Here is an 11,696-nt window from a genome sequence, read left to right on the forward strand (position 1 = left end):
AAATGGCATTTCTGATGACTTAACTGCAATCAAAGCAAAGGAAATTTCACCTGCAAAAACGACTACATCCGCATTGCCACGTGTTCAAAATGTGGTAAACAAAAAAACGACACGTGTCGGTTGGACAAAAGTGGTTTTCTGGCTTAAACCGAGTTGTTTGGTTCCACCACAGAAATCAAATCCGACTTGTTAAAAAGCCATCAGAAAGTTTAGTGGAGAAACCGAACACAGAAAATCTGTAAAAATGATTTGCTACTCCTGACGGGCGCTGGCGCGTTATATCAATGTTCAAGCCAGCAGAAGGTTGAACGCAGTTGCCTTGCAACGATTTCACTCCCATTCTACCTTTTTCGTTTGCGTTTTTATCTCACACTCCTTTTTGTAGTTTTACGCGCTTTTATCAACACTTTACTTTGTAGTGTGCAGTTGCAGTCACTTAAAAGGCAGAAGAGTTTTAGTGTTTTAACTTAATTATCATAGTGTTGATTCTGCCACAACACTTTTTGATTTTCAGAAGCAAAATGTATTTATCGTGCATTTCACTAAAATACAGCAACTGATTATTTAGACTTTACTCTGGTATTTACCTAAACTGCAGATTATAAAAAAAACTGATGATCTGTAGCCCACAGTTGCTTTGACTTTGCAGTGGTTCTACATGCTCAAGATTAAGTAAGATTTTCCAAATTCTTGAGAAGCTGATGCAGATCTCTAGCGTTTAAGCTTGGGCGGTTGAGCGTGATAGAGCTAGTTATAGGGTTGCAATTAGTGATGCATCGAAACCGAATATTTGGCCATCAGGTCCGAATCTTAAATCCCCCTCTGATTGATGTTTTCAACTAAATTTAGAGTTGTGGGCCAGCGGTCGCCAACCTTTACCACTTCAAGAGCCACTCGGACCAATTTCACACAGAAAAAAAACGCTGGGAGCCACAAAACCGTTTTGAAATTTGAAATGAAATGCCACTGCAAAAACGTTTCTTTGTCTCACGACATTCGACTTTTGTTGTTAGCTAGTTTCTTGCATATTAGGCGCACTTGGCAAACTAGTCTCGTCAGCAGTAAAAGCAAATGAATCTCCACACATACAATTAAAATATTAAATGTTATGTTTTCTTTAAACGCTGATTTTTATTTCTTTGTTTAACACAGTGTTTCTCAATCTTTTTTCCTGTACCGCCCCTTTTAGGTCAATATAATTTATAAACGCCCCCTAAAAACAAACTAAAATCAAATGATTTTATTTTAACGTGATAATTGATGTTTTAGCGCTTAAAATATAAAAATGCTTAAATCAACATGATACCAATAACTAACTGCAGACAGGTCACATTGCTTTTTACTTGCTACCACGCTCGGTGTATTGTGACGATCTACTGATTTTAATGCCTTCTTTTTTTCTTGAAAAAACACCAACGTTGTTCTTGGAGACCCTACTTCCGTACGTCAGCAGTGAACAAGTCACACGTTTTATCGTGATGTCAAATTATTGTGTAATAATAAGCAAGTAATCAATTTGTAGTACGGTTTCGCAGTGATTGTCAAACAGTGAACGCTCGGCTTAATTAGTGCGACCGAGCGCCGAGGCGCCGAGGACTCGGGTTCTGGTTCGATTCGGCCAAGCACAAATCTATTGCTAACTGTAAATTTTGCTCTTGAGCGCAGACAAGCCCCCAATAAATGACGCATTTTTATTTGCACAAAATGCATTGTGACATCATTATTGAAATCAAGTAGCAAAACAAAGTGAGTGAATGCTAGTCAAATTTGTTTTTACCGATCGCTAGATGACAAAAATTACTCTGTCGCGTCAGCGCCCCCTGAGAACTACTGCTTTAACACTTGTTGTTAACCAAACATAAACAAACAGATATTGTTGCGAGCGCGCACACACTGCGAAAGGAAACAGTAACGTCACGACATGTGTTAACCTGCACCCCGCCAGTTTGCCTCTTTCAGAGTTTAAGTTTCATGGTATAGGGGCGTTACTAGAAGCGGGTTCAGTCATGTATTGCACTGCATTTTTCATTTTTTTGTTAATCTTCACAGAATGTATAATCAAAACATTTGGAAATTTAGCCATCAGAGGGATGAACGAGCCGCATGCGGCTACGGACTTGCGGGTTGGCGACCCCGGAAAAGAAACTGGTTTATGACATTCCAAAGTCCATTTCACAATGGATAAACTTTGTTCAACTTCTAATATTTTGCAGACAACTTTTTTTTAAATGCAACATTTATTTATTTCATGACATTTCAAAATGGCCATATAAAAAGTTTTGCATTACAAAAAGCTTTGGATCATTCCTGGGCGTTGTACTCCTTGAAACTACGTAAATTAAACCGGCATCCCGTTGTAGGAACACTTTTCGTAGTGTTCCTAAATAGGGACTATTTTTCGAATGTTACAAAAATATTCGCAAATACAGCCGCGGAGCGGATGAAATGACCTGGAGAGCCGAATCAGGCCCGCGGGCCTTAGTTTGGTGACCACTGACGTTACAGTTAGCTCAGACGGACGAAACAATCGAATCCTTGTTTTGCAAAGTAAAAAGTGTAACTTGAGTTTGCTCGAAAACGGAAGAGCTACTAGCACAATAACTCACAACAGACAGATTTTGCCAACAACGATGGATGGCATAAATAGCACGGGTATTTAAGTTACCAGGGTTATGAAGTAAATGTAGGATTTGGAACTAAATTTATAAGTTGGATTTATTGGTATTTGGCCAACTTTTCTGGTATGATCTACGCAGCTTTCTGGTATGATTTACGCAGATTTACGTTTTCGCATCCCTGTATTTTTATGGAATCCTGGTTTTCATAATTTATTAATGCTCAGTTGGTAAACTCTTTATGTACAACCTACTTCAACAAACTGTATTTCCTTGTATTACCAGACTGGATTATAGGGCAGGAGCCCATGAGGTAGTGCTTAACAGCTGTTCGTCACTGTGCCAAACATATTTGTGAAACATTTATCAGTAATGCGGTTTGGCCTTGGTGGCATGGTTTTGTGCGCTTTTGAAAAGAAACGCATATTGGTATCAAATGCCTAAAATGCTGTTAGTCAAACTAGCGTTTTTTTGCAAAACTGTAACTTATAATAGAATTAGAGCTTATAAGCTGCTCTTATACTCGTTATTTCCAAATTAGATTAGAATTAGAATTATCGCAATTTTACTCTAATTTGCCGAATTAGTCAACTACAATTATCAGTATGGCAGGAACAGTTTAACCTTCCGGACGTTTTTTTGTATCGAACCACGAAGTTTCGTACAACACCCATGCCCATTAGGATTGACGGCGACAATTCTCGCGACCGATAACTATCGTTTGTAGTTGACCCGCATTGAGACCCCATTCGTCTGTCAAAGCTAAAATAATTCGCCTAACCCTAACCGGAGGAATCATCTGTCCCCAGGCACCTTCCATATGATTAGCGCTGGGCGAGTGAAAGGTCCCTTTTTTCTTCTACTTTAAATGAAAACAGTTAAAATCTAGAACTTCTTTGCTCTTGGTTGATCACTTTGTCAATAGTAACCCGCCCTTTGTATGGAGAGAGCGCAGTTCAGAAACCAGCCCTAGACCAGCGTTTAGAAACAGAAGCGAGTCAATGGTCCATATAAAATAATCTTGCCATATTAGAGGCAACAACCAGTCCAAACTTACCACCAAAATCATTTGTAGCTTATCACAAACAAAACGCGGCATAGCTTGAACACTTGGCAAAATAGCCATAAACACTTGGTAAAATATATATTCAGTAAAAATACTGTGTACAGCGGTTGATTCTGTTTTGGCCTAGGGTTTTATGGGTTTTTGATGATATTGATGTAGAGAACAGTAATCACCGGAAAACTGCTACTGTAGGGTTGATTTCATTTGAAACTAGACGTGATTTTCTTTCTGGTCATTAATGTTCTGTGTAACCGGTGGTGGGGGTCTAGTTTTCTTTCTTGAGGTAATTTGCGTCCTTCATTTGTTAATCATTTATCCGTTGTGTTGCAGAAACATTGCTGTAATTTTACGTTAAACCAGACTTGCATTGTCTTCTTAACAGTAACTACAGATTAGATAAATTGACATCAAGCAGAATATAACCACGCAGCAAAGGTAAACGTATTTGTTACAGCCTTTTAAAAAACAAGTTTCTTTTCTGTCATTTTCCCACATCATTAAAGGGCCCCGGCAGTGACGATGTGACTTTTTCTACATTTTAGCTATTTAGAATTGCCATACTTCGGGGATTCCGTATCACTAATTTTTTTTTGTCTTTTTGTTCTATGATTTTTTGTTGCTTGTTTTAGCTTTAATGCGTATATTTTTTACTTACAACTGATTGAACCAACGTAAATTTTTACTTCACAGTTAAGCATTAACTATCAGCTGTTGGCTTAAAGGTGTAGATCAGGGCTACTCAATTAGTTTTGTGAAAGGTCCAGATAGAAAAGGTAAAAATACCAAAGGTCCAGACACATCTGTAAATAATGCAACATGTCTTAGCCAACTTTGGTTATAGGTAATGAGGAAAATAGTGGTACAAAATTAACACATTTCTTCAAGCCAAATGTTTCTGTCAGCAAAACAAAAGCTTGAATTGGGCACTGACCATAAATTAAGTTTTGGCACGACGACATACAAAATACTGTTTATCTAGTTTTGCAGGATTACTCCCTAGGCCAGTGGTGGCCAACCTATGGCGCATGCGCCAAATGTGGCGCATTGCATGATTAGAAAGGGCGCATTGCCTTCTTTTGATAATCATGAAAATCAAATTAATAAACTAATAAATAAATAAAGTAAGCCAGCCCTATTAATTACACATATATATAGTTTATCAGAGTTATTTTTTACTCAATAGTTCTTATTTCTTATTACTATCCTTCTCATGCAAAAGTTGTTTCTTTCTCTTTCTCTCTATATACAAGAAGTAGTCGTAGAAGGTGGGGTTACGAGACATTTATGGCGCATCCAACACAGTATGTTAAAAAGTTGGCGAATGGTATGTAGAAGGTTGGCCACCCCTGCCCTAGGCCCTAAGGTAGTAATTCAAAATTCTGTTATTTCGTCATAGATACAATTGTGCGGAAACAATCGCCGTTTCGTTAATAGTCTATTGGAGTTTGGAAATACTTCATGCTCCTAGCACAGGGGTCGCCAACCTTTACCAATCAAAGAGCCATTCGGACCAGTTTCACATGATATACAACACTACGAGCCGCAACATCAAAAACGTTTTTTCGCAACATTTTTTGTTTTCGCGACAACTTTTTGTTGTTTGCTAGTTTCTCATTTCACATCATTGGGAACATTGGTAAACCAGTCTCACCAGCAGTGAAAACAAATTAAATCCCCCTGTAGCATTAAGTGTTCTGTTTTTTCCCCAATTTTATTTCTTTGTTTAATAAGTATTGTTTCGCACGCACACACACGCTGCGAACCGCCAGTTTGCCTCTTTCAGACTTCATGATATTAAAGCGCGGTTGTAGCTAACTTCCAGAAGTGTATATTGCACTGACATTTTCGACCTTTGTGTTTGGCAATATTCATCACAAATTTTGCAATCAAATGTTGTAAAGATTAGATAATTCTAAAAACTGAGCCGCATTAAAGGGATCAAAGAGCCGCATGCGGCTCCGGGGCCGCGGGTTGGCGACCCCTGTCCTAGCAGTACTCCGAGAATCGCTATGCCGACTCGAGTTAACTGTCGCTACATAGCAACGATCAAGAAAGTAACACACAATATAGCGTATGTGGCCGCAATCAAAAGACCGCCACCATTTGAGTAGCCCTGGTGTAGATGTTTTGTTATTTATAAAAGGTATTTTTACCGTACCGTATACAGTCTCAACACTAGAACAAAAATACTGACTATTTTAACCATGAGCTCAAGTGAATCAGAAGAAGATAGTTATGCTGTTGTGGATTAAAGATATATTGTAGTCTATTCGTTTGAACCACAGTACCAAGAGAATCAAGTCAAGCCAAGTCAAGTCAAATATATTTGCACAGTCACTTCATCATCACAGTTTCATTGTTGAACGGATAAGTAATCGGAAAGGACACCGAAAAAAACCGAAGGTTATCGAGTTAAGTGTCCTGTTATTTGAATTGTGGTTGAGTTCCGTTTTGGGTATGTCCTGCCGTAGGATCGCAACCGACCGCACGAGCCTGGCGGGGAACGTCCGATTGCATAAGACGGTAATCGAACCCGCAGGTTCTGCTGGCCAAATGAAACCCGCCTAAACGGAAACACCAGCTCGATTCCTCGAAACGTTTCCTGTGATCCCGTAGGGAGACCCGAGTGTCCCGAGGACAGTTCGTTGCGACGATGAAATTGTTGCCGTCGAGCATCTCCTTCTCCTCTGCGTTTGTAAGATCGATCGCGAGATCTCTGATGTTGTTCGCTGGGCTGCACTGTCTTCTACCAGAAAAACGAATCCTACGGCAGTATTTTTTTTGTATGAGACCAAGTTATCCAGTTTAATTATATAATAGTATAGAATAAAAAGTAAAAAAGTAAAATCACACTAAGATAAAACTGAAACACACACAGAAAAAACACAAAAGAAATAAAGTGAATACTAGGGTAGTTATGACATAGGCGAACAAGCTGTATTATATGTATTCTGGTATGAGCGAGGACACGGAAGTGAATTAATTGTTGAGGGCTCATATTGCCTTAATAAAAGCAAGCGAAGCTGTTTTTTAAAAAGAGGAAAGGCGTGGCAGGGACAAGAGAATGAACTAAGCGTGGACGAACCACAGTCAGCCAGCCTTCAAATGCAAATGGAGCATACAAATTGGTAACAGTCTTGCCTTGCTGAGCTAAGTTTAGTTTTAACAGTATTATTGTAGGTGTTTATGTACAAACTGTGTGATAATGGAGGAGAGAAATCATGCGTTTGTTGCCATGAAATTAGTAAAGTGCAACAGCAGTTAGCCAAGTTCAACGAATATTCTGAGTCGAATCTGTTTTGTTAACTCCCCATCCTGGATTTGTACCCATTTGTCTCAATGCGTATGCATTAGAAACAGCATATTATCGATTTAAACGTCGATTCGGAAGCCATGATGGGGGTAACACCCGTCACGAGTAGGTTTTACTGTACTAACTGAAGTACATGCAACAAGCAACTGCTATATATTTAGGCGTTACAGATATACAGCCTACAGAAAATTTGTTGGTGCTGGGGAAAGACTTGGAAAAAACATTAGGGCTACATTACCACCATACGTCGTAATCAAAGTTTGCAGTACTTTTCCTTCTGACGAGTATGCTGGATTAAAGGGTCCGATACTTGTATAATTTCAGTCAAAACTACATGCATAACGAGGCGTTGTAGTGTCATTGGTTTGTATTATTACAAAAAAATGTCTGTAGGCCGTTTATCTGTTTCCTCTCGAATCGCAACCATACACAGAACACACTGCAGGCAATTTTTGCACACTTGAGTCTAAAAAAAAGAACAATTAAACACAAAAATACTTTAACTGACTAACGTTATTGGCGTCGCTGAACGTTAACAACCACCGACGACAAACACGCTCCAAAGTTCCAAACCAAGTTGGTACGAGGTGACGTCACATGACCTTTGGACAATGTGACAAAATATCCGCAAGTTGTCAGTGTTTTGAGATTTTAAACGTAAATATTTGACTAATAACATCGATTTTTTGTAATTTTAAACCTGAAAAGTTGTTTATAAGAATTAAACAAATAACATATTAAAAATAATTTTCGGGTGCCGGGGCTCTTTAAGGTATTCTGTTACTGGTAAAATAGAATAACGTTACTGCCTTACAAAAATATGTCTACAAAAGCACCGGACCAAAAAAAATTTTTGGGATATTATGAAAAGAGATTATGTCTGCTTGTCTTTCTATCGTCAATTCCGAACACGTTTAACGCGCTTCAAGTTCTTATCACTCAATTCACTCCCAACTTTCATTGTGACATCACAAACATTACAGAATATTTTCGGGTAGGTTGATATCATTATGAGTAGAAGAACGTTTTTTGTTAATCTGTTGCTGTTCAGGCAAGAAACGAAAGCAACGCCTATGCCATGGCGGTTAACACCAGTTTGCCCTTGGAAGAAGATGAATTCGGTAAACTTGTACACAGCAAATGCCGACAATACAATTTAAGTGGCCCACACGACTACAACACTTACGGCAAGTTATTTACGTTGATTGGTATTATTTCCTACGACTTTAGTACGAATGGACTATTGCATTTTCAAACAAAGCACCGTGTGTTCCTAATCACTTGTCAATACTACCACACAGATCGAGACAACTCTTCGATTATTCCCTGCAAATCGATGTATTTTGAAGGTCCAGAAACTTCGGCAGTGTCTGAAGTAAGTTTTGCTTTAGAGAACGCAAAATTCGTTTTTTATCGCTTCAAACTAATTAATCAAGATTAACCACAATTGTTTGATGTGTCACCAGTAGCTTTTATATGATTAATTAGTAAAAACTCAACATATTTTGCAGTTTAATATTGTTTGTGACCGAGCATGGCTTAGACCCACATTTACTTCTTTCATATTTTTGGGCACGGCATGTGGATCACTGATTGCAGGAAATTTAAGTGACAGGTAACACGCTTTTTGTAATATTGTTTTTTTTCTGACCTATGGCTCACACATTTAACCAAAAATATTACTGGTTTGTAGTTCAGGATCAACCTGAAGAATACCATATGTTGCAAATGTCAAAATGTTTCATATTAATATCTACTAACTAGTTTTTTTGATATTATTTAACTTTGAAAACCGCTTAACTCAAACCATGTACGATGTTATCATTTAGCTTCTTAAAAAATATGTTTTCAATACTCTTTGATTGGCCGGGCTGTGCTGTATTAGAGATGTCTTTTAGCCCAGAATGTCCTGGCATAATTTTAGTTTCGGGAGGTATTTATTTTTCGTTCTTGCAATAAAGCGGGGAATTTATAAAAAAATTTCGCAACAGAAAAAGTTGACGCTGGTTTTTCCTCTAAACGGCAATATTTTTATTTGGTTGCACAAATTTAATATCTAAGTGGATGAGAGCATTAGAACTCTTCTCAAACCTTTGTTTACAAAATGTGTATAGATTCGGCAGGAAACGAGTGTTTTTGGTTTTTACCTATTGGTCATTCATAACAGTTTTCTTACTGAGCTTTGTGAAAGATGAAATATCGTACGCAATTATGTTTATCGTCGCTAATATCGGAAATCTGATCAATTATGCAGTTGCAGCTGTAATAGGTTTGTTGGCATATTTGCTCCTTCCTACATTGGTCTCATTCGATAATTTTTTACAAGGATCAGAAATGATACCCACAGAATACAGAGCAATGATGTATTACTTACTTACCATGGGTTATTCTGTTGGATACGTATTGATGTCACCAATATCATACTTTTTTCGTGACTGGAGATGGTTTTTGCGTTTTTCTGGTCTAATTGGAATCTTGTACATTCCATACATTTGGTGAGACGCAAATCCTTTCGTTTTATTTTGAACAAATAGAAATTGATAAGCTTCACAGGTTAATTGATGAAACACCACGATGGTTGATGGTCTCGGGAAAATCAAAAAGTGCACAAAAAATCCTAAACAAAATTGCCAAACTTAATAAAGACCAACCGGCTGATGTTAAGGACTTTGACATTGATATTCCAATCGGAGTTTGGAAAACCATGCTAAGGATCGGACGCCAGCCAATTCTGATGTGTCGGTTTGTCATATGTTGCTACACGTGGTAAGTAGCCTAAACGTTTAAAAAACATAAACAAATATAAAAACGAAAATATAAACGCAACTCCGAAACAATTATGCCTTCTTGTCGAAATTGACATTCTCCAATTGACGGAGCTACAGCGCGTTTAGCCGTCGCTTATCAATTGTTCACACTGTGCGCTCCATGACGTTTAAACTTTGCACAACTATTTCCGAGAAAGAGCTTGTTTTAAAGCATTTTAACTCGACTCTTAATCTGGTTAACTAATAAGGTCGTAAAGATGTTTTAATATGTTTATTTCTAAGAAAATAAAAAAAATATAGAAATTGGATCTTGTTTGCCTGTTTCCAAACTTATGTTTGTTTTTAAGGTTAATTATTTCCATTGCCTATAACACTGCTGCTCTTAACAACAACAACTTGAGTGGAAATAGATTTTTGAATTTGTTTTATGCGGGTATTGTCGAAATTGCTTCAGCGTTTGTCTATTATGCACTGGTGTCAAAGTTGGGCCGATGCCTGCCATACATATTGTCAAGTATTGGATTGTCGATATTCATGGTCGGAGCGACTTTTGGAGCAAACTGTAAGTTTTGTAACAAATGCCACAAATGCCACATATTGCAAATATTTGAATCGAGCATCATTGCAAATTTTTGGTAGGCCTAATTTGTATCTTGTGAACAAAATAATGTACATTGAAGCCAGTTTTCACAAGCTAACCGCACCATAGACATCTTTTCTTACTTGACCCCTTTACGAACGAAAAGATTCATGTCGTACATTTTTACATGATGTGTTTCTGACATACACGCTCAAATAAACTTCAGCTAAACATCATAAACAATGCTCCCCTTTGTAGACGGATCGACTTTTGTGGTTATTCTAACCATGGCTGGAAAGTTAATGGTGGCAACAGCGTGGGCTATTATTTATGTTCACACACTTGAAATGTTTCCCACAAAAACGAGACAAAGTATTCTCTTCTGTGTCGTCTTGTGTGCCAAGTTTGGTGGAATGATTTCTCCTTTTTTAATACACGCAGGTAGGCAAATGTTTATGATGTCGAGTTGCATAAACATGTTGCTTTTACGAAAACTTTTTACGGGTCACCATCTGTGTTCTGGCAAAACGATCAAAGAATAACGATTTGTTATGCTTATTTGTATAGCATCTTTAAAAATGGTATAACACAATCATTACTGTGCTTTCTAGTAGCTGATAGAGTGTTGCAGAGCAGGAAATAAAGTCGTCTCCTAGAGTTGAGAAGATTACTTATTTGATAAAACCTAAACAAATCAAATAAATATTATATGTGACAAACTTCGCACGCAGAAATTTTGAACTTTTGTTCCAACTTTTATCAGGTGAAACTGGAAACAAAAATCCATTCATAGTGACAGCTGCTCTTGTGCTTACAACATCTTTTTTGTGCGTCCTTCTACCGGAGACGAGTGATGTACAATTGCCTCAAACAGTGACAGAAGCAAAGTCGATGAACGGGTGAACTGATCATGTTTTGTTGTTTTTCCTTCTAAGCATTTTGTTGTTTTTCCTTCTAAGCATCAGAAAGGTTATTCTATTATGACAGATTTTGGAAAGGAATTGCGCATAAAATAAGAGGTTTGAAAGAAAACCGATCCAACAACCATCCCAGTAAAGAACAGTACAATGAAGTTGTCCAGCAACGTATATAGAACACGTCGAGGAATAAGGATGCTAATCTCAAATAAGCAACAACATCAAAACGCTTTGGCTTCGTCCAACATATACCACGCAATTTAAAACTGTATTAATACAAACAAACTAGTTTTTGATTTGTAAATGTTTGAATAAAAGATTTGCGAATTTCGATGTCGTATCTTTTACATCAGGGGTCAGCAACCTTTTTTACACCGCGGACCGTTATTAAAAGTAAATTTTATCGCGGACTGGTCTGTAAAAAACTACAACTATTT

The 11,696-nt window shown here is 37.7% G+C and overlaps 1 protein-coding gene across 1 annotated transcript; it reads left to right on the forward strand.

Annotated features, from left to right (window-relative positions):
• The first annotated feature begins 9,327 nt into the window (after nt 1–9,327).
• On the forward strand, nt 9,328–11,539 carry LOC145214279 (organic cation transporter protein-like). The gene is made up of 6 exons (XM_080082776.1): nt 9,328–9,489; nt 9,548–9,760; nt 10,110–10,324; nt 10,601–10,783; nt 11,106–11,241; nt 11,330–11,539. Exons 1-6 carry the CDS (start codon nt 9,329–9,331, stop codon nt 11,433–11,435), a joined length of 1,014 nt encoding a protein of 337 aa, XP_079938902.1. The 5' UTR covers nt 9,328; the 3' UTR covers nt 11,436–11,539.
• Nucleotides 11,540–11,696: the final 157 nt, after the last annotated feature.

The sequence above is a fragment of the Phallusia mammillata genome, chromosome 2 (assembly GCF_965637545.1).
Source record: "Phallusia mammillata chromosome 2, kaPhaMamm4.hap1.1, whole genome shotgun sequence".
NCBI lineage: Eukaryota > Metazoa > Chordata > Ascidiacea > Phlebobranchia > Ascidiidae > Phallusia > Phallusia mammillata.

What these genes read in the sequence shown, in the direction of transcription:
- LOC145214279 (XM_080082776.1), top strand. Translation starts at nt 9,329, where the DNA reads ATGATACCCACAGAATACAGAGCAATGATGTATTACTTACTTACCATG. An exon ending in TTGTACATTCCATACATTTG is followed by an intron (nt 9,490 to 9,547) that starts GTGAGACGCAAA and finishes TAAGCTTCACAG; the next exon opens with GTTAATTGATGAAACACCAC. An exon ending in GAAGCAAAGTCGATGAACGG is followed by an intron (nt 11,242 to 11,329) that starts GTGAACTGATCA and finishes CTATTATGACAG; the next exon opens with ATTTTGGAAAGGAATTGCGC.